A 22,857-nucleotide genomic window follows, 5' to 3' on the forward strand; every position below is an offset into this window, starting at 1 on the left:
CGTGCATTTCCCATCAGCTTGCAGGGTGGCGCTGCAGCCTCGCAGAGGAGAAACGGCTGTTTGCTGCTGTTGTCTTTGTTTCACTCGCTGACTGCTGTGATGTCAGAACATGTCGACCAGCGACTGTAACTTCACATGACATCTGAAAACATTTATAAATCTGCATTAATTCTTCCATTAGCTGTAATGTGTTAACTTCACCGGCGTTTTTAACGTGTTTTGCTGTTGTTCTGTTGGTGTTGCGCTCTCCCGAGTAAGCCAACAAGGTATAGTAAGCTGATAATACTCATATTACACATTTATATATTTGTAATATAAATTCGATGAGAAAGGCTTTAGTCTGAGGAGTTTATTGTATCACCTTGGTAATAAGTTAAAGTTTAATTCGCATAATTACTGCTAAAAATATATATATTTTTATGTGTGCCAAACCTTATTGAGAAATCAGCCAAATGACACAGTGAACGTACAGGGTATTCTTATAGAAAATGTTGCGTCATCAGGATAAAATGTCGTGAAAATGTCTGAAATTTGACTTATTTACAGTGCAGACAGTAATTATTTATGAGCCGATTAAAAGAAGTGACCGTTTTGAGTAGATTTTGTCGTTTTCTGTCGCTCTTTTTAAAGAAGCTGGTGAACTTTGTCACAATGCAACGTCTTTTGACGAGAGTCATAAACAGAGTTTTGCTGAGTGGGCCTTTCACACCAGCGATGGGCTCTGAAGCAGAGATACACACACAGGGCCGACGAAGGCTGGTAAGTGTTTCACCAAACATCATGAACATTGTGTCCACTACACTGTAGCTGCACGAATAGCTGCTCAGCTTTGACTAACATGGGTTTACTCAAACGATAATCGCCGATCAATCTGATAGGACTGGTAAATCTAACCAAACACCTTATAAAAATCTGCCAATAAATGCGATTTAGCTGATATAACAACGTGTCCACCCCATAATATATGTTTGAATACATTTTCTGTATCCATCTAAACCATTTAGTAATTCGGGATGAGTTTTATCCAAATTAAGTGCTGCATTATGTGCTGCATGTGAGTGAAATGTTGATCCGTACTGCTTCAGCCGTGTGGTTAGTAAGAGGCAAGGTTACCTTGGTGTGTAGTTTAGTGACATTTTACCTAATTTTTTCTTAAAAAATGGTTTGATATAGTCCAAAAAATAAACAAGTGAATAATACCAATTGAAATTATTTGAAAAACTTTATTTAACTCTTTGAAAACCAAATGGGCTTGATTTCTTTAAAAAAAAACATGGGAAGGAGAGGCAATGAGCTACGAAAGAATAAATGACCCCAATAAATGGCAAGAAATTTGAAAAAAAAACGTGTTTAAAAATTGTCATATTTTTGTAACACATTATTTTTTCCTAGTTGTTTTTTTTTTTTTTTTAATTATTTTCAATTTGTGAAACATTTTTTACCATGTTACTAATTGCAGTTCAATCACTAATCAATCAGAAATCAAGAAGTTAAACAGAAAAAAAAAAATTCTTCACTGACCTGGCCAAGACGGGGAACATAAGTTACATACAAACAATATAACTACAAAATCTATGCAGCTCCAGAACAAGCTATATAAAACAAAGAAGAAATTAAAGTATAGAAAATTAAATTACAAGAAAGAGACTAAAAGTATGTTAATAAGCTATATGCTATACGTGACCCTTAAAAAAAGGAATAATAATAATAATAATTAATTTGCATTGTGGCACCAGAGGGATAATCATGCAGCATATGTGTTTTCTATTAATCAATATTTTTCATTTTTAATGCACTTTGACATTTGACCTCCATTGTGTAAATTTCTCCTCGCCTTTTTAAAGAGTCAAGTTCGTGTGAAATAAATAAAAGCTCTGTGTGTGTGTGTGTGTGTGTGTGTGTGTATGTGTGTCTGTGTAGAGGCAGAGCACAATGTTTGCAGTGTCTGCAGCCATAGACTCTAACACAATGCAGTCAACAGTGTTTCTGTGTACAGAGCTGCCAGCGGATCAGTACCATCAGTGCGAGGCTGCGGCCGTATATCTGTGTGTTTATGTCGGCCTCCTCAGCTGGTTTAAGGAGGATTGAAGAAATAGCGTTGAAGCAATAATCTTTGTCCCATTGTCCTTTAGTGTATTTGAATGTGGCTCAATCATGTGATTAAACTTCAGCTAAGCTGTGTGGCACAGACGAGGCTTTGGATGCACACACACACACTACATGTTAGCTGAATACATTTATTTATTTATTTGTATTTTCATGGCTTTTGTTGACAGTAAGAAAAATGTAAAGGCACTTAGTTTATATTGCAACATCATTTTGCTTTACAGGCATTTAAAATAAGCAAAATGTAAAAAACAAAAAAAAACACGTTAAAAGAGTGTGGTTAATGAAAAGATTAAAGAAAATGAAAAACAAAATTAAAACAGTGAAATTGGGGGAGCTAAATATGTAAATAAATAAAACAATCTTGAAAATACCATTAATGTTGCAAAATTGTGTATTTATTTTTGCACGTGTGTGTGTGTGTGTGTGTGTGTGTGTGTGTGTGTGTGTGTGTCAGGTGGTGGGGCTGGGTAACCCGGGGATGGAGGGTTCCAGACACTGCGTCGGCATGGCGGTGCTTGGTGCACTCGCCGCCCGGCTCGGCGTGGCTGACCGTTGGCGGCGACAAGCACGTGTCCGTGAGGTCATCGTGTCAGAGGTGCAGGACGCGCATGTGGTGCTGCTCCGTCCCGGGCTGCTGATGAACGTCTGCGGGGTGTCGGTGGCCAAAGCAGGTGAGGTCACCGCCTCTCTGCGCGTCGACACTGTGAGGCAATATTTGAGAAGTTTTGGGTTTATGAATTTTTCTTTATGAACTGAGGTGAGCAGGAACAAACTCAGCTTTTCATTTTAGTAATTTTTTTTTTTTTTTTTTTTTATTATTTTATTATTTTATTAATTAATTCTTTTTTTCTTTTTTTTTTTTAGAAATTTAAAAACACAAGAACTCAAAGGAGTGTCATGACATAAAATCGCAGAGGGTCACATTTAAAAGCTTAACTAAAACACTAATTTCCAAAGTGGTCTTTGGAAATAAACAACAAACAATAAATATAAGAGGGTTTACGCTGTCAGGAAAAAAAATCACGGAATTTGCAAATAGACATTTCCAGGCCTGGAAAAGTTTTGGAAAACTGTATATTGTATGAAACTAAGAATGAAATGTATCAATAATAAGCGTAATTCCTGCACAGTAATTTTTGATATTTACAATAGTTGAGGGATGAGAGACGGAGAAGCATCGTCTCTCTTTTATTTAATTTTTAGTATCATTGTATTAAATGATATTATTTCTCGTGGTTGCGCTGCTGCGTGTTTGCTGTCGTGTTGCTGTGTGTCAGAACCCTGCAGAGTGAGAGTCCCTTTTTCAGGACAATAAATGAAATGAATCTGAATCTAAAGTTTGTGTCCTCCTGTAGCAAGTAAACACGGCATCAAGCCTGAAGACATCCTGCTGGTCCACGATGACCTGGACAAACCGTTCGGGAGAATCGCCTCAAACACGGAGGAAGTGCCAGGTCGGTTGTGGCTTGAAACAGCAGTTTCAAAGTTATCTGGAAAAAGGCCTCGAGAGAATTCCTTTAAATATCTCCCAGAAGACCTGAAGGTAGTTTCTGCAAATTTGTCCTCTGTGACTCAACGATGAGGTGATTAGATTTTGGTGGACAAATGTCAAGTTCACTCTGACCTTGCGTCCCTCTCACTCTCATGAATGTGATATCTCAATCCCTCAAATTAGGGAACTGTGGGAGACTTAATTTAATATGTTATGAAAAAGTGTCAAATTAAGTTTGACCTGACGTTCTTGTTGTTCACAGAGGTCATAATGGAGTCCGCTCCTGTTTCGACTGTCTTCACACTGACGTAAGTGACACAGCAGGACTAACAACCCTGCAACTTTTTTTTTTTAATTTATTAAAAGAATATATTAAAAGAAAGAAAACGCCTCCCAATAAAAAGAAATAAAAAGACTTTTTTAAACAAGTTTGTTTAAGAAAGCGTACCATCCAAACCCAAAAATTAAAGGAAAAAATGGCTAGAAAAAGTGGCCAAATGTTTTCTCTAAAATCTGCAAAATATATATATATATATATATATATATATATATATATATATATATATATATATATATATATATATTGCCAAAAGTTTTAAAACATGCCTTTCAAACCCACAGCAGGTTTCCTAAAAATCAGAAGTAAAATCAAACATAAGTCCCTCCCCAGTGCTAAAAACATATTATATATAATCATATAAATGCATCTATGAATACAGTTCTAATCTTGTTCTGAAGTCATTATCTTTTTTCAATAATAATATTAAAAACTGTTATTTGGTTATGAAAAAGAACTGATGAGTATTTCTGGTTGTTTCTGAGGATGTATGGTCCTTAAAGTTGGCCTCAAAGTCGTGGAAATGTGTTAATGTGTGTGAACGCCGAGCAGAGAGACGGTAGATCACGTGACTGTGTGTGTGTGTGTGTGTGTGTGTGTGTGTAAGCTGTCTCATGTCCCGTTGTCTCATGTCCCGTTGTCTCTCCTGCAGGTGATGCGCAGACTTCGGGTCGGGATCGGCCGGCCAACAGACAGAGCCCAGGTGGTGGGTTACGTCCTGGACCGGTTCACCTCGGAGGAGAAGAAGGTCCTGGACTCTGTTCTGGTCCGGAGTGTGGACCTCCTTCTCTCCGAGCTCTCTCAGCAAGACTCCCAACAGGACTCCTCGTCACCAGCAGGGGCAGACAAGCACAGCAGACGGAGGCGGAGCGCTCCGCTCCTCCTGCTGACAGCTCTGCTCCTCCTCAGACCTGAAACTCAGAGACCCAAAACCTTCACTCAGACTGTTTATTCTCTGTGACAGTGACTCAGAATGACTCCGTTCCCATTATAACTCCACAAAAAACGGCAGAAAAGTTGAAAAGAAACACTGAGTTAAACTCCTCTAAAAGCAGAGCTGCAGCTGATTCTGTGTTTGTTACTTCGACTGAGGAGCTCATCATGAACGACACTGACACCTGAAAAACCTGTGATCAGATTTCAGTAAAATGTGGTGCAACATTCGTCCAAACGCAGAACAAGTGATGTGTTTTTGGTGTGGAGCCTAGAATCTATTAACCCTCTGAAATCTGTATAAATATTCTTGTGCTGCATCCAGATGCCTTTCACAAGCATTTAAGACCTTCAGGCAAATGATTATGATTTCTTTTGAAAAGATGCAGAAAAAAATGCGATGAGCAACTTGGCAAGAAGTGTCCTGCAAATTGCAAAAAAACAAAAAGTAAAAGGACAAGAAAAATAACTTGAGACAGAAAATTAACTCTATAATATATATAAAATATATATTTCTTCACTATTTATTTGAGTTTTTCTGGTCATTTCTTGATGTTTTATATTTTTATTTACTTTTTGTCGCTTATTTTCAGGAAATTTTCTTGTGTTTTTTTGCCAATTTCATGCTATTTTTTGGTTCATTTCTTTTAAAGTTGCTCAATGCCTTTTTTTCTCAGGTTTCAAAAGATTAAGGATATTAAACATCACAATATATGACAGTTTTGATAAGGTTTGTGATTTTCTGATACATTAATCCCATGGTTGTATGTCACTGCATGTATTTTGAAGCACTTGAGGAGGCAGATTTAAAATGTAGATACATTTATTTTGATTAAAAGAACAAATCAAGCTGCCTGTGCAGCCTTGTGGAGGGTTTTTTTTCCAAATACAAAATGATTTACGATAAATGATCAGTTATCTATAAAACTTAAAATTGAAAATAAAATAAGTACGGTTAAAATATAGAGGTATGCATGCATTTCTACATTTGTAGCAGATCGCAACCAGCTCAAATTGCTCCCAGTTAAAATTCCTTCAGTTTTCATTGTTCAGGAAGTTTTTACTGGGAGCTGAATTAGCCACATAGTCTCTTTCTCTCCAATAAAAAACAGACCGGTTAATTAAAACCAGTTAATACACTGAACCAGTTAATACATCTCAAATCAGTGTTTCTCCAACGCTGTTTGGCATGTTGAAGAGTGTGTGCTGGCTTTTTGATGCAATGGGATATATACAATTGGTCAAATTACTCTGCAGCAGACACGGGTTTTTGTCACCTCTGGTTCTGTTTGGTATTGATGGGAACACAACACCCAGCTGAAAGAGCTGATTTTAGCTTCTTAACCGGGGAGATTCAATGACGCCAACACCACCACCGCCCATCTCCTCCTAAGCAGCAACTCATAAAAATGTTTTCCAAGTTAGTCTACACTGAATTAAAAAGAAAGACTGAATCAGTCAGAGATGTGTAATGAGGAGAAAACACTGTAACGCTTTCACAGACCTCTGTTCCTGCTGCTGTGTTTACCTGTTCTCCAGCCTGTCCGTGACATCACACAGACACACCAACAAAACACACACACACACACACACACACAAGAGAGGCAGACACTTGTGTACTGCAGCGGTGTGTTCACTGGCAGCAGGAATGCAGTCTATCATCTGTACTCAGCAGGCTAACCCGTGTCTGAAACCGTGTGCTCGCGTTTATTTTGGACGAACGAGATCTGGGATCTTTTGTCTTGTTTGACTGTAGTGTTTTTCTTTCTTTTTTTGTTTGTTTTTGATGCTATATTTTAGTTGTTACGGCTCCCTCCCAAAAGCTTGAGGTGGCTTAATTGAGGTGTCCCGTTCACATGTTTCTTTTCTCGTATTGTGGTTGTATTTTATTCTGCATCACTATTTCTTTGGCATGTGAATAAATGATGATGATTTGGTGCCGACATAAAAGAAAATGACCAAAACAACAGCGTCTGGTCTCATTTGTGTATCTGTGTGTTGGCATTTTGAGTAAATGGACTCCCGAGCGATGCTTTTGTAACAAGTCGAGAGTCAAGAACTGAAAAAAAAAAGAAAGTCTTTTCTTGAGGCTCGATTTCTCCTCTTTTGTACGTCAAAGTGACAGCGAGCCTCCTCATGCCGCCGTCACCACAACATACGGTTCTCCTCACATCCTGCTCTCTTCCATCTTGTCCTGCCCGATGTGGCTCTTTTGGCTAAAAACATATTGATTTCCCCTTTCCGATTGTCACACTAATTACGCTCTTCATCAATTAGGCGTCTTTAATGAGTTGCATCCAGTCAAGAGGCGCAGTGCGTTCTCACCCTGCGGAGAAGGCCGCGGGAGGGGGGGGGTTCGGCGGGGGGAGGGGGCGGACAAAAAAAGCCAGAAAAGAGCATATAAAACAGCGGAAAGAGGCCGACGAGCTGCTGAATGAGGGAAATCAATACAAAGGAGGCCAGTAGATTGCGATGGAGGGCTGAAGAAGAAAGGCAGGCGAGAAACAAAAGGGGCCAAACATTGTTTAGGGCCGGTTTGTTTGAGGCCTTCTGTCCTGCTGTAGCTCAGAGTCACAATAGCTGCGGGGACACACTTGTGGACATGAGGAGGAGGAGGGGGCTCAAAGGAAACTTCTTCACTCCACACACACACACACACACACACAGACACTGAACACCCCTCACCCTCCGAAAAGCCCTCGTCTTTCTCTGCTGTGACCCCGTTGAGCCACCCTTCGCCTCCATCGGGCCACTTTCCCAGCCCCTCCTCGCTGGTCAGCTTTAGGAGGCTTCGCCAGCAGCTTCAATAACTTTTCTTCTGCAGGGGTCAGAGGTCAGCACTAGGGCCGGACACCTGGGTCTTTAGAGGAGAGACCCCAAATTTATTCAGGAATGGAAGCCCCGAAACCTTCCCCCAGTGCTCCACGGCTGACGCAGCGAGAACTTTATTTAACTCTTTGAAAACCAAATGGGCTTGATTTCTTTAAAAAAAAACATGGGAAGGAGAGGCAATGAGCTACGAAAGAATAAATGACCCCAATAAATGGCAAGAAATTTGAAAAAAAAAACGTGTTTAAAAATTGTCATATTTTTGTAACACATTATTTTTTCCTAGTTGTTTTTTTTTATTTTTTTTTTTTTAATTATTTTCAATTTGTGAAACATTTTTTACCATGTTACTAATTGCAGTTCAATCACTAATCAATCAGAAATCAAGAAGTTAAACAGAAAAAAAAAAATTCTTCACTGACCTGGCCAAGACGGGGAACATAAGTTACATACAAACAATATAACTACAAAATCTATGCAGCTCCAGAACAAGCTATATAAAACAAAGAAGAAATTAAAGTATAGAAAATTAAATTACAAGAAAGAGACTAAAAGTATGTTAATAAGCTATATGCTATACGTGACCCATAAAAAAAGGAATAATAATAATAATAATTAATTTGCATTGTGGCACCAGAGGGATAATCATGCAGCATATGTGTTTTCTATTAATCAATATTTTTCATTTTTAATGCACTTTGACATTTGACCTCCATTGTGTAAATTTCTCCTCGCCTTTTTAAAGAGTCAAGTTCGTGTGAAATAAATAAAAGCTCTGTGTGTGTGTGTGTGTGTGTGTGTGTGTGTGTAGAGGCAGAGCACAATGTTTGCAGTGTGTCTGCAGCCATAGACTCTAACACAATGCAGTCAACAGTGTTTCTGTGTACAGAGCTGCCAGCGGATCAGTACCATCAGTGCGAGGCTGCGGCCGTATATCTGTGTGTTTATGTCGGCCTCCTCAGCTGGTTTAAGGAGGATTGAAGAAATAGCGTTGAAGCAATAATCTTTGTGTCATTGTCCTTTAGTGTATTTGAATGTGGCTCAATCATGTGATTAAACTTCATTTAACAGCTAAGCTGTGTGGCACAGACGAGGCACACACACACTACTTGGTAGCTGAATACATTTATTTATTTATTTATTTTTTGTATTTTCATGGCTTTTGTTGACAGTAAGAAAAATGTAAAGGCACTTAGTTTATATTGCAACATCATTTTGCTTTACAGGCATTTAAAATAAGCAAAAATGTAAAAAAAACAAACAAAAAAACACGTTAAAAGAGTGTGGTTAATGAAAAGATTAAAGAAAATGAAAAACAAAATTAAAACAGTGAAATTGGGGGAGCTAAATATGTAAATAAATAAAAACAATCTTGAAAAATACCATTAATGTTGCAAAATTGTGTATTTATTTTTGCACGTGTGTGTGTGTGTGTGTGTGTGTGTGTGTGTGTGTGTGTGTGTGTGTGTGTCAGGTGGTGGGGCTGGGTAACCCGGGGATGGAGGGTTCCAGACACTGCGTCGGCATGGCGGTGCTTGGTGCACTCGCCGCCCGGCTCGGCGTGGCTGACCGTTGGCGAGGCGACAAGCACGTGTCCGGTGAGGTCATCGTGTCAGAGGTGCAGGACGCGCATGTGGTGCTGCTCCGTCCCGGGCTGCGGATGAACGTCTGCGGGGTGTCGGTGGCCAAAGCAGGTGAGGTCACCGCCTCTCTGCGCGTCGACACTGTGAGGCAATATTTGAGAAGTTTTGTGTTTATGAATTTTTCTTTATGAACTGAGGTGAGCAGGAACAAACTCAGCTTTATTTATTTATTTATTATTTTATTAATTAATTTATTATTATTTTTTTTTTAGAAATTTAAAAACACAAGAACTCAAAGGAGTGTCATGACATAAAATCGCAGAGGGTCACATTTAAAAGCTTAACTAAAAACACTAATTTCCAAAGTGGTCTTTGGAAATAAACAACAAACAATAAATATAAGAGGGTTTACGCTGTCAGGAAAAAAAATCACGGAATTTGCAAATAGACATTTCCAGGCCTGGAAAAGTTTTGGAAAACTGTATATTGTATGAAACTAAGAATGAAATGTATCAATAATAAGCGTAATTCCTGCACAGTAATTTTTTTGATATTTACAATAGTTGAGGGATGAGAGACGGAGAAGCATCGTCTCTCTTTTATTTAATTTTTAGTATCATTGTATTAAATGATGTTATTTCTCGTGGTTGCGCTGCTGCGTGTTTGCTGTCGTGTTGCTGTGTGTCAGAACCCTGCAGAGTGAGAGTCCCTTTTTCGGGACAATAAATGAAATGAATCTGAATCTAAAGTTTGTGTCCTCCTGTAGCAAGTAAATACGGCATCAAGCCTGAAGACATCCTGCTGGTCCACGATGACCTGGACAAACCGTTCGGGAGAATCGCCCTCAAACACGGAGGAAGTGCCAGGTCGGTTGTGGCTTGAAACAGCAGTTTAAAAGTTATCTGGAAAAAGGCCTCGAGAGAATTCCTTTAAATATCTCCCAGAAGACCTGAAGGTAGTTTCTGCAAATTTGTCCTCTGTGACTCAACGATGAGGTGATTAGATTTTGGTGGACAAATGTCAAGTTCACTCTGACCTTGCGTCCCTCTCACTCTCATGAATGTGATATCTCAATCCCTCAAATTAGGGAACTGTGGGAGACTTAATTTAATATGTTATGAAAAAGTGTCAAATTAAGTTTGACCTGACGTTCTTGTTGTTCACAGAGGTCATAATGGAGTCCGCTCCTGTTTCGACTGTCTTCACACTGACGTAAGTGACACAGCAGGACTAACAACCCTGCAACTTTTTTTTTTTTAATTTATTAAAAGAATATATTAAAAGAAAGAAAACGCCTCCCAATAAAAAGAAATAAAAAGACTTTTTTAAACAAGTTTGTTTAAGAAAGCGTACCATCCAAACCCAAAAATTAAAGGAAAAAAATGGCTAGAAAAAAGTGGCCAAATGTTTTCTCTAAAATCTGCAAAATATATATATATATATATATATATATATATATATATATATATATATATATATATATATATATATTGCCAAAAGTTTTTAAAACATGCCTTTCAAACCCACAGCAGGTTTCCCTAAAAAATCAGAAGTAAAATCAAACATAAGTCCCTCCCCAGTGCTAAAAACATATTATATATAATCATATAAATGCATCTATGAATACAGTTCTAATCTTGTTCTGAAGTCATTATCTTTTTTCAATAATAATATTAAAAACTGTTATTTGGTTATGAAAAAGAACTGATGAGTATTTCTGGTTGTTTCTGAGGATGTATGGTCCTTAAAGTTGGCCTCAAAGTCGTGGAAATGTGTTAATGTGTGTGAACGCCGAGCAGAGAGACGGTAGATCACGTGACTCTCTCTCTGTGTGTGTGTGTGTGTGTGTGTGTGTGTGTAAGCTGTCTCATGTCCCGTTGTCTCTCCTGCAGGTGATGCGCAGACTTCGGGTCGGGATCGGCCGGCCAACAGACAGAGCCCAGGTGGTGGGTTACGTCCTGGACCGGTTCACCTCGGAGGAGAAGAAGGTCCTGGACTCTGTTCTGGTCCGGAGTGTGGACCTCCTTCTCTCCGAGCTCTCTCAGCAAGACTCCCAACAGGACTCCTCGTCACCAGCAGGGGGCAGACAAGCACAGCAGACGGAGGCGGAGCGCTCCGCTCCTCCTGCTGACAGCTCTGCTCCTCCTCAGACCTGAAACTCAGAGACCCAAAAACCTTCACTCAGACTGTTTATTCTCTGTGACAGTGACTCAGAATGACTCCGTTCCCATTATAACTCCACAAAAAACGGCAGAAAAGTTGAAAAGAAACACTGAGTTAAACTCCTCTAAAAGCAGAGCTGCAGCTGATTCTGTTTGTTACTTCGACTGAGGAGCTCATTATTGAACGACACTGACACCTGAAAAACCTGCGATCAGATTTCAGTAAAATGTGGTGCAACATTCGTCCAAACGCAGAACAAGTGATGTGTTTTTGGTGTGGAGCCTAGAATCTATTAACCCTCTGAAATCTGTATAAATATTCTTGTGCTGCATCCAGATGCCTTTCACAAGCATTTAAGACCTTCAGGCAAATGATTATGATTTCTTTTGAAAAGATGCAGAAAAAAATGCGATGAGCAACTTGGCAAGAAGTGTCCTGCAAATTGCAAAAAAACAAAAAGTAAAAGGACAAGAAAAATAACTTGAGACAGAAAATTAACTCTATAATATATATAAAATATATATTTCTTCACTATTTATTTGAGTTTTTTCTGGTCATTTCTTGATGTTTTATATTTTTATTTACTTTTTTGTCGCTTATTTTCAGGAAATTTTCTTGTGTTTTTTTTGCCAATTTCATGCTATTTTTTGGTTCATTTCTTTTAAAGTTGCTCAATGCCTTTTTTTCTCAGGTTTCAAAAGATTAAGGATATTAAACATCACAATATATGACAGTTTTGATAAGGTTTGTGATTTTCTGATACATTAATCCCATGGTTGTATGTCACTGCATGTATTTTGAAGCACTTGAGGAGGCAGATTTAAAATGTAGATACATTTATTTTGATTAAAAGAACAAATCAAGCTGCCTGTGCAGCCTTGTGGAGGGTTTTTTTTCCAAATACAAAATGATTTACGATAAATGATCAGTTATCTATAAAACTTAAAATTGAAAATAAAATAAGTACGGTTAAAATATAGAGGTATGCATGCATTTCTACATTTGTAGCAGATCGCAACCAGCTCAAATTGCTCCCAGTTAAAATTCCTTCAGTTTTTATTGTTCAGGAAGTTTTTACTGGGAGCTGAATTAGCCACATAGTCTCTTTCTCTCCAATAAAAAACAGACCGGTTAATTAAAACCAGTTAATACACTGAACCAGTTAATACATCTCAAATCAGTGTTTCTCCAACGCTGTTTGGCATGTTGAAGAGTGTGTGCTGGCTTTTTGATGCAATGGGATATATACAATTGGTCAAATTACTCTGCAGCAGACACGGGTTTTTGTCACCTCTGGTTCTGTTTGGTATTGATGGGAACACAACACCCAGCTGAAAGAGCTGATTTTAGCTTCTTAACTGGGGAGATTCAATGACGCGCCAACACTAATTACCGCCCATCTCCTCCTAAGCAGCAACTCATAAAAATGTTTTCCAAGTTAGTCTACACTGAATTAAAAAGAAAGACTGACTTAGTCAGAGATGTGTAATGAGGAGAAAACACTGTAACGCTTTCACAGACCTCTGTTCCTGCTGCTGTGTTTACCTGTTCTCCAGCCTGTCCGTGACGTCACACAGACACACCAACAAAACACACACACGCACACACACACACACACACACACAAGAGAGGCAGACACTTGTGTACTGCAGCGGTGTGTTCACTGGCAGCAGGAATGCAGTCTATCATCTGTACTCAGCAGGCTAACCCGTGTCTGAAACCGTGTGCTTTATTTTGGATAGGAATGAGATCTGGGATCTTTTGTCTTGTTTGACTGTAGTGTTTTTCTTTCTTTTTTTGTTTGTTTTTGATGCTATATTTTAGTTGTTACGGCTCCCTCCCAAAAGCTTGAGGTGGCTTAATTGAGGTGTCCCGTTCACATGTTTCTTTTCTCGTATTGTGGTTGTATTTTATTCTGCATCACTATTTCTTTGGCATGTGAATAAATGATGATGATTTGGTGCCGACATAAAAGAAAATGACCAAAACAACAGCGTCTGGTCTCATTTGTGTATCTGTGTGTTGGCATTTTGAGTAAATGGACTCCCGAGCGATGCTTTTGTAACAAGTCGAGAGTCAAGAACTGAAAAAAAAAAAGAAAGTCTTTTCTTGAGGCTCGATTTCTCCTCTTTTGTACGTCAAAGTGACAGCGAGCCTCCTCATGCCGCCGTCACCACAACATACGGTTCTCCTCACATCCTGCTCTCTTCCATCTTGTCCTGCCCGATGTGGCTCTTTTGGCTAAAAACATATTGATTTCCCCTTTCCGATTGTCACACTAATTACGCTCTTCATCAATTAGGCGTCTTTAATGAGTTGCATCCAGTCAAGAGGCGCAGTGCGTTCTCACACTGCGGAGAATGCCGCGGGAGGGAGGGGGTTCGGCGGGGGGAGGGGGCGGACAAAAAAAGCCAGAAAAGAGCATATAAAACAGCGGAAAGAGGCCGACGAGCTGCTGAATGAGGGAAATCAATACAAAGGAGGCCAGTAGATTGCGATGGAGGGCTGAAGAAGAAAGGCAGGCGAGAAACAAAAGGGGCCAAACATTGTTTAGGGCCGGTTTGTTTGAGGCCTTCTGTCCTGCTGTAGCTCAGAGTCACAATAGCTGCGGGGACACACTTGTGGACATGAGGAGGAGGAGGGGGCTCAAAGGAAACTTCTTCACTCCACACACACACACACACACACACAGACACTGAACACCCCTCACCCTCCGAAAAGCCCTCGTCTTTCTCTGCTGTGACCCCGTTGAGCCACCCTTCGCCTCCATCGGGCCACTTTCCCAGCCCCTCCTCGCTGGTCAGCTTTAGGAGGCTTCGCCAGCAGCTTCAATAACTTTTCTTCTGCAGGGGTCAGAGGTCAGCACTAGGGCCGGACACCTGGGTCTTTAGAGGAGAGACCCCAAATTTATTCAGGAATGGAAGCCCCGAAACCTTCCCCCAGTGCTCCACGGCTGACGCAGCGAGGCCAACAGTGGCCCGGTGGGGGGTCTTCCCACACATGCGCTAACTCTGCAGAAACACACAGCAGTCAGTGCGTTTACATGATGTCAGAAAGAGTCAAATTATTGTGTCAGTCCGACTAAAACTGGACTTTCAAAAAACATGCAAACGTGAGTCTGACTGAAATCAGACTAAATCAAATTTCTCAAAAACTGGACGAACCCACCCAGATAATGCGATCGGAAGTTGAGCTATTCTGTCATGAAAACGCTTCAGTCTGACTTTATCTGCAGGTGCTCGTGTTAGTTGTTTCACTTCGAGCTGTTTGGCCCTTCAGTTTCCTTCGGGATTAATGAAGTTGATCTAATCTAGTCAATGTGTGTAGTACGTGTAAAAGAACTGTGGTTAACTTCCCTCCATCTAACCAGCGCCTGGATATCGAAATCGAACAGAGATGACTGGTTTCTCTGTGGACTGCAATCAAATGTCACAAAATTGTATCAGGTGCTTGTGGAAAACGGGACACAACAGCATGAAACGAGAGGGAAATCCAGACACTCCAAAAATGTGAAAACGCCTTTATTATAGGGCTAAATCATGAAAAAAAGATTTAGCCCTAGATTTAGCAAAAAAAACATGTTTCGACCAACACTGGTCTTTGTCAGGACTTCAAAAACACATGCATCAAGGATATTTATCTACCTTTTGTTTATGTCTAATCTCACACGTAACTAATGACAAAAGTTTGCCAATGACCCAAATGATGCTAAACGCTTCATCTAGCAGAGTTTCACTGGTTTTTCAGGCTGTTGCTTCAACTACAGGCTTTACTTCTGCATTTTCGTGTTGTTTGCCAACCCAGCCACCATCACAGAGGCAAAAAGTTTACAGCTGATCAAGAGATTTCATAATAATAATAATAATAATAATAATAATAATAAACTTTATTTGCATGCATATTTCATGCAAGAAATGCTGGTTTACAATAAAGAAATCACATGCACCAAGTGCTTCATGTAAAAAGACACAGAAGACAAAAAGACATAATAAAACCTGCATGTAAAAATAAAATAAGATCAGAATAGAATACATCTTCAAATGGATAAAACCCCCATGATAATGCTAGTAAAAATAAGATTAAATTGGGATGCATAAAATTAAGGAAAATGCAACATCTTAAAGATGTGCAGCAGTACGCAAGTGCAGAGCAGAACGCAAAGCAGCTAAGGCAGAGCTAGTTAAAGGTTAAATTGAAAAGATACGTCTTTAGTTTTCTTTTAAAGATATAACATTTATTTAAATATTTATTAAAATGTATTACTATTTACCCCCCTGCTCTGTCTCTAGAACAACAAAATCTATCAAACGGTAAAACTCGGCAGTGCTTATAACATGTAAATCAAGATTCTGTCACTGCACTATTTCTCAAATCTTTTCAGAAACATTTTGGCTTTCTGTTTAAATGTAGTTCGAGATCTGTCCAGCCGCCATTGTGTCGAACGAACGAGGTCGCGTTATGTCACTCACCAGCAGGATTGTTTATTGGCCCGATGCATTCTGGTAGTTGTAGGTTTTCTTGTCCAAAAAGGTTAATTTAGTCTCCACTGAAAATGACTAATTCTTTTCTTACCAACAGAATATTAACTGTAGTTTTTCTGTGTTCACATAATCATGGCAGAACTGTCATTTATGTCACTTTTTGTTTTTTATTTGGTTGCATAAATCTGTGGCCCCCTGAGGCTGGTGCCTGACCACAACTACCGGCCCCGTTACCTTGGTAACCTGTTACAGCACCAACCTGCTGCAGAGGCATGTTGTCCCAACGTGGTGCCAGAGGTGTCGACACTCAGGGCAAAACATGTTTCACAAAAATGTCTTAATGCTCTCACGAAGTGGTATTTAAGGTGATTTTAAAAAGTCATATTTCAATGAAATGCAATGGAAACACTTTTTTTCGCTTTTATACATCACATGATGCTATCCCAACTAACAGGGGACGTTCCCACAGCATTGGCTAATGTTACCTACAAGTTGCAATAATGTTTTAAAGAAACACTTTAATCTAATGTTCAAAGAACGTTTTAAGGATGTTTAGCATTTCACATAACGTTCCTGGAAGTTTAAATGGTGACTGAGACGCAACGTTTCAACTGCAGAATTCTGAGGATGTTTAATGATGTTGAGAAAGTTGAGCGGATCATCTGAAGTCTTGAATCCACAATTCCTCTGTGAAATCATGGACTACATCTCCCAGAAATCCCTCATACGTGGTCGCTCTCACGTATAAGGGGCTCGTCTTTCCATCACGGCTCCATAACACGCCTACGTGGCCTTTGATTGTAAATAATGACAGCTAGCACGGTGGCTGCAATAGAAATAAAGCTGCTGATGTTTGAACATCCATCGCCATGGTTACTGGGATGTTATCACCAGACAACACAGTCTCCTCAACATTATGTTTTATCGATTAGGGGTCGACCAATATTGTTTTTTCAGGGACAATACCGATTATTAGTTGTTAATGAGACCAATAACAGATATTTTTAACCTATATGCATTTTTTTGTGAAATATGGAGTTTTTGAATAGCCTGAAATGCCACCTAATGCAAGCGTAAAAACTTATTTGTGATGTAAGGGAGTTATTTTCTTTTAAACTGACATGTTTCAATGAGGTGTATTTCTATATTCGTATTTTCATTTTGCACAATTTTGAGGGTTAAAGGGAAGCTGCCTTTAGGGCTGTTGTCTCTGCTCCCTCCTGCAGCTCTGCCAGGTGTGCTGCGTTGTCTAATGAGGTGCATTGCTCGGCGAGGTGCAGCTGGTGCGGAGAGGAGCTGCTTAAAAGCTCCTGTTGCAGCAGCAGATGACAGAGAGGCGTTTGGTGTTCAGGCTGCTGCTCTTGCTTCCTCTCTGCATGGGAGTTTTGTTGCTTTGCTGATCTTACGTTAATACATTTTATGGATTTGATTGTTTTAAAGGTGTCTTATGTTGTTATTTTGCATCACTGGTGGAGTGTGAATTCAAACAGGCCACTGCATTTCACACATTCAAAGTTTGTATTTCCAATAAGTAATGAAAGTGAACAACAAGAATGAGTCCTAAAACCCAGAAATGTGTTGGTCGCCTATTTCAGCTCTCCTGCTTCCCTCGTCCGCTGGTTAGAAGCCTCATGTGAGGTCTGTGATTTAAAAAAAAAAAACCTGGAGAAACATTATTTATTTGTGCTGCTTTCACACACCTTTCACAAGTATTTAAACCTTTGGACCCAGAGCAAATTGGTGCAGTTTCTTTCACAACATGTGAAAAAAGACAATGAGCAATATGCTCCATAAATTGCAAGATTGATTTTGACGTTTACCTTAGTCGTATTTTATATTTGCAATTTGAGGATTAATGGAAACCCGCCTTGTCATGTTAAGGCTGGTACAGACTTATAATGACAGTTTTAAACGATTTTTTAATGTTATGATCGTCAGAACGCACACGCTAAACGATTCAGCCGGATCGTGAGACCACACACCCACCGTTTGTAGTTAAGATTTTTCAGTGTCGATCCCACAAACTCAGGATCTCATCGAATCTCGCGTTAAACGTGACTTCAGAAGAAAAACAAATACGGAGGAGGATCACCGTCGTCAGCTCACTGCACTTCTGTGTGTCTTGTTCTGCAGCGAAAAACCAAAACATGAAAAACGCATAGAAGAAGTCATGGCTGAGAAGATGCAGAGGCTCCGGCACAGCTGGTAACATTAACATTATTTCGATAACCACTCACACTTAACGATTTTTTGGGCAGATAGTCGATAGTTCCGACCAGCCCTGAATCGGGAAGGCCCCCCCCGATTGTCAAAAGGGGCGAATCTGGCCCAAAACTGGTCCTTTTATCCTCTAGTGTGTACCAACCTTCACACTCCAAATCATGCACTACGATCATCAGATTCTGGACGACTAACAGTCCAAACGACTTCAAAAATACACGTATTTGCACACTTTTATCGGTATTTTCTTTTTTGCTTCATGTATGAAAAGTGCTACATAAATGATTATTATTACAATATCTTTTTGCAATATTTTTGTGTGTTTGGAACATAATTTGGTTCTGAACGGGTTAATGTTTTTTTATCTCCTGGTGTGTGACTGTAACGTTACAGTAGGACCTGCGGTGTCTCTCAGTATCACTTCAGTTTCTTTTTCATGGGGCTTCTGGTGGTTTTTGTCTTTTTTTTTCAGAGCAGACTGAAGCCGCGGTGGTTTCCCATGGCAGAGCCGAGTGTTACAGTGAATCCCGGCCCGTTGGGATCCTTTTTCTCACTCGTCTCTTTCCGATGAGCAAGCATTAATAACGCGTCCTTTTCCCCTTTCATAGCCATAATCTCCAGTGATCTCGGGCCTCCCGCACTAAATTATTCTTACAGGGCCATGAAAAGGCAGCAGCGGGGCCCTTTAAGAGGCAAATGAGCATCCAACGTGCAAAGATGTTCCCAGCAACGGAAATGTTAACTCACCGTACAGAGAGCAGGGCAGAGGGAAGCCACTGACATGTCTGATGAGAGGGAGAGGAAAGGGTCCACCGTCGCCCTGAAAGCAAAGCCTGCTGGGTAATTTATCTTTTAACCCCTTGTCTAACTGTTTACATTTGTCTTTGAGCTGAGCGACTCACGAGGAGAGCAAAAAAAAATAAAAAATTCACATGCTAGATTATCACTCAAAATGTAAATTTTTGAAACCAATACTGACACAGTTTTAATTTAAACACGGACTTCGTTCTCATGAGGGTGTGAAGCTTCAAATACAGACCACAAACTCACAACTGAAACCCAACATGAAGAAATTCCTTCTGTCTTATGGTGCAAAACCTTCTCATCCCAATTTGCCAAATAACACTGCTTGTTCACTGCTGTTCAGTTCAATTCAAATTTTATTTCAGACACACAGAAGGGTCCATAGCATCTAAAAGAAAATAAAAAGACAGCAATAAAAAAACAAACGGAAAGAACACCATCATTCAATTTAAAAACAGTCCCAGTGCAGACTATCAGGCCAGTGCTTTCTACGTCTTGATGTGTAGTGAGTGCAGATCTTTGTCAAAGCTTCTCTACAACAACTTGTTCTCTACAACACATCTAGATATCGCAATGATGATGGCAGCGCATGTAGATGCAGCAGCCAGTCGCACCTCAAATCCTTCCAACTGTTTTTGCTATATTTTCTATAATTTCGACCCCATGACCCCTTCTGCTGAAGCACGACTTTCCACGATAGTGAAGCATCCATCTAAAATGGAAAAAGTTGTGTGGAGTTTGGACTGAATGCAGACTGCGAGAGGATCCCCACCAATGGCATACGTCGAGTGGCCAGTCAGACCAGAGGGGAGAAACGAAACCGAAAGACGGAGAGAGGTAGGGGAGCCGGCATCAGGGCGAGGCTGACCCGACTTGGACTGAAAGCTGTTCCTCTACCAAGTCTTACTTCGGCTAATCTTCTCACAGGACAATAAAGATGACTCAGAAACTGCTCTGTGCACATCTTCACAGAGACATGGTTAACCCCTAACATCCCGGATCAAGCTGTTGCACTGGATGGGCGGACATTGTTAGGAGCCAAAAGGACAGAAGACTGAGTTTCAGCAATCATAGTGGTCCCCTGCACACTGTCACTTATATATTTATGGTTGTGAAGATGCAGAGGTGCAATATTTCTGAGCCACAGTTTTTCACCTCATCACTGGGCTGATGGGGTTTCCGTCTTCACCAGCTTTGTGTCATTTAACTGGACAATAAAAATCAAGTTTTCAAGAAATCCTCTTGTCCTCTGTCTTCTCAGATGTCTCGGGTGGATGTCAGTTTCCTCTCTGTGTGTCTGGTACACAAATTTGCGAATCCTAGAATTGCAAAGGAATCATCCGCCTCACTTCTCCCTATGAGTAGCACTCATTGCCGTTGTTGGTTGGTTTGGTCGGGGTTGAGGTTGCCGTCCTAGGATCTGCAAATTCACGTCCAGTACAGAGGCAGGTCCAGGACATTTTTAGCTTAGCTTAGCTCAAACACTGGAGGCAGGGGGAAACTGCTAACCTGACTTCATTTTAACAAACAAACAGACATTCAATAACTTCAAAGCTGTTTGGTTTTCAGTGCATGCTCACCAAATACAACCGATTCGCCTAAACTCGCGTCCACCTTGCACCGCCGCTCGCTTGTGACTTCAGTGGTTGCTTATACTGAACATGCACCATTACATTTTTTTTCCCGCTCAGATCTGAATTTTGATTCTTTGGAAGCAACTTTTTTTTCTTTTTGTTTTCAAATTGCAGTGTTTTTATTATTTATGTATTTATTTTTACTCGTAAAATAAAATCTTTTCAGCAATAACCTGCAGAATTTATCTCTTATTACAGACATTATCTCTTATTGCACTCAACATTACCAACATTTCAATTATATTCATGTTAACATAAAATTTTATGTTAAAGTGAAATATGGTCTTTTAAAACGAAGTAATTTAACAAAAATCTCTGATTAAAAACACATTTTTCTTCTCATATAAAACAAATTTTAGTTGCAAATTGCTTAGATTATAAGCAACAAAAAACAAAATTTTGTTTTAAGTATATAGGTCAATTAACATAATCATAAATAGAATTTTATGGACATTTTTTTAAAATGTAAAATAATCTATCCTGGATAATGTTCAGATCATTTCCTTCTCATCTTTTATTTTATGTATTTATCATTCTGACATTATCCAGCAAAAATGACAAGATGCACAAAATATTTTTAGTCCTTTTTCTGCAATTCAATTTAGCTTTTTTTTTTTTTTTTTTTGCTTGGCAATTGCAAATTCTTGCAGGTTGCTCATTATCTGCAAAAAAAGAAAAAAAAAACAACACAGAATCTTGTTCACTAGAATATGACCTAATGCACCTTTTTGTTTATTGTTATTGTTGTTTTTGTTTTCTCCAGCAGCATCACATCATCAGTGAGGGAAGCCTGTGTGAGCTCGAGCTAAAAAAGGGAAACGTCATCTGTACACCGCTCAGTGTGTGTGTGTGTTAACAGTGTTTTCATTGTAACTGGAAGTGGAAAGAAAGCAAAAAGAGAGAGAGAGAGAAAAGGAAAAATAAGACCGTTGTGTCTTTAAGAGGTTTGCTGGTCCTTCATTCGCAGCTGCTCTCTCTCTCTCTCTCTCTCTCTCTCTCTCTCTCTCTCTCTCTCTCTCTCAGTGCAGATTCATTACTTCTTCTTCTTCTTCTCCTCCTCCGGGCACAATGGGCATTTATCATCACCCCCGCGGTGTGTGTGAATGTGTGTGTTTTATTCAAATCTCAGTACCAAGAGCGGACCGGCCCCACTCCCGAGCTCTCTCCCGGTGACACGGACGCACCGGGGCTTATTGTTGGAGGAGCCCCAGAAAAAGCCCCCCAGCATCGGTCAGTGAGGGAGGAGGTGTCGGCAGAAGAGGAGGAGGAAGAGACCAGGAGCGACGGAAGGAGGTCGTGTCGGCGGTTTGCAGCGCGCTCGCACCCCGTCCTCCCTCTCCACCATCCGCGGGGAAGCAGCAGCCTCCCTGCCCGCCTCCCCTCCCTCCATCGGCAGCCTCTGGAAGTAGCCAACACCGCTTCAACATTTCTCTCCTGGAACTACACGCGGAAAGGAGGAGGAAGGAGCAGATGTATCATGCAACCTGCAGCACATTTTTTCCCTTCTCTCTGCAGGTTGAAAAATATATTTTTGGGGAGGTTTTACTGGGGGGAAAAGGATGGAGGAGAGATGCGTCTTAACAGGTGCAGATATGGCGGAGAGGAGTTTTGTGCAGCTTCGGGGATTTCTCTTTTTTCTTCTTCTTTTTCTTCTTGCACGTGAAGTCAAAGTTATTGTCTGTGTTTATTAATGGAAGCTTTTTTTCCCTCGGCTGCTGTTTTTTGGGGATTATTTCTGATAAATTGGAGAGCGGCTAATTAGAGGCTGTAATTGGATAATATGGCTGATGTGGCCTCTGGTGTGAGTGTGTGTGTTTGACTTCATAAAGGAGAAGATTCAGTCCGTTTAAGGCTTTTTAAAAAATCTTAACTTAAGGATTTTATTTAAAAAATATTATTATGTTTGTTTTAAATGTGATTTCTGAGCTCGAGCTGCTGATTGTCCAAACGCAATTCTTGTGAAATCTCAAATCCAAGCCGAGAATTGTGCCTGGACATCTGTTGCTGGATGCTCCTGCACTTCTGATCCTCTTTTTATGAATATTTTCTTCTTTTGCATGCATTTAAATCATTATGTTTGTTTATTTAAATCATCTTTTTTTAGTTATTGTCTATCTCGGGGCCTTTTGAGGGCCACGCTATTTCCCTGCATCTTTAATTTGACACCAATTAATTTAAAATGAACTTTAATTCTCTCAAAAGAAAAAAAAAAAGCCAAATTTCGGCTCCTTTAACTGCGATGAAGTGAGGCAGAAAAAAAAGCCCAAAACAG

At 40.0% G+C, this 22,857-nt stretch overlaps 2 protein-coding genes across 2 annotated transcripts; both read left to right on the forward strand.

Annotated features, from left to right (window-relative positions):
* The first annotated feature begins 274 nt into the window (after nucleotides 1–274).
* On the forward strand, nucleotides 275–5,732 carry LOC121944655 (putative peptidyl-tRNA hydrolase). The gene is given in 7 exon segments (XM_042488519.2): nucleotides 275–759; nucleotides 2,564–2,780; nucleotides 3,465–3,536; nucleotides 3,539–3,563; nucleotides 3,864–3,909; nucleotides 4,591–4,786; nucleotides 4,789–5,732. Coding segments are annotated over 7 exon segments (816 nt in total). The 5' UTR covers nucleotides 275–564; the 3' UTR covers nucleotides 4,854–5,732.
* Nucleotides 5,733–8,462: 2,730 nt separating this feature from the next.
* On the forward strand, nucleotides 8,463–12,321 carry LOC121937645 (peptidyl-tRNA hydrolase-like). Its single transcript, XM_088076295.1, has 4 exons — nucleotides 8,463–9,394; nucleotides 10,050–10,149; nucleotides 10,450–10,495; nucleotides 11,176–12,321. Exons 1-4 carry the CDS (start codon nucleotides 9,199–9,201, stop codon nucleotides 11,437–11,439), a joined length of 606 nt encoding a protein of 201 aa, XP_087932421.1. The 5' UTR covers nucleotides 8,463–9,198; the 3' UTR covers nucleotides 11,440–12,321.
* The last annotated feature ends 10,536 nt before the right edge of the window (nucleotides 12,322–22,857 follow it).

Source organism: Plectropomus leopardus, chromosome 4, assembly GCF_026936395.1.
Source record: "Plectropomus leopardus strain MGB_pleo_1.0 chromosome 4, ASM2693639v1, whole genome shotgun sequence".
Classification (NCBI taxonomy): domain Eukaryota; kingdom Metazoa; phylum Chordata; class Actinopteri; order Perciformes; family Serranidae; genus Plectropomus; species Plectropomus leopardus.

Excerpts from the sequence above, each read along its gene's own strand:
- LOC121937645 (XM_088076295.1), top strand. The coding sequence starts at position 9,199 with ATGGAGGGTTCCAGACACTGCGTCGGCATGGCGGTGCTTGGTGCACTC. Across the intron at positions 9,395-10,049 it reads GGTGTCGGTGGCCAAAGCAG|CAAGTAAATACGGCATCAAG; the intron begins GTGAGGTCACCG and ends GTCCTCCTGTAG. Across the intron at positions 10,496-11,175 it reads TCGACTGTCTTCACACTGAC|GTGATGCGCAGACTTCGGGT; the intron begins GTAAGTGACACA and ends TCTCTCCTGCAG.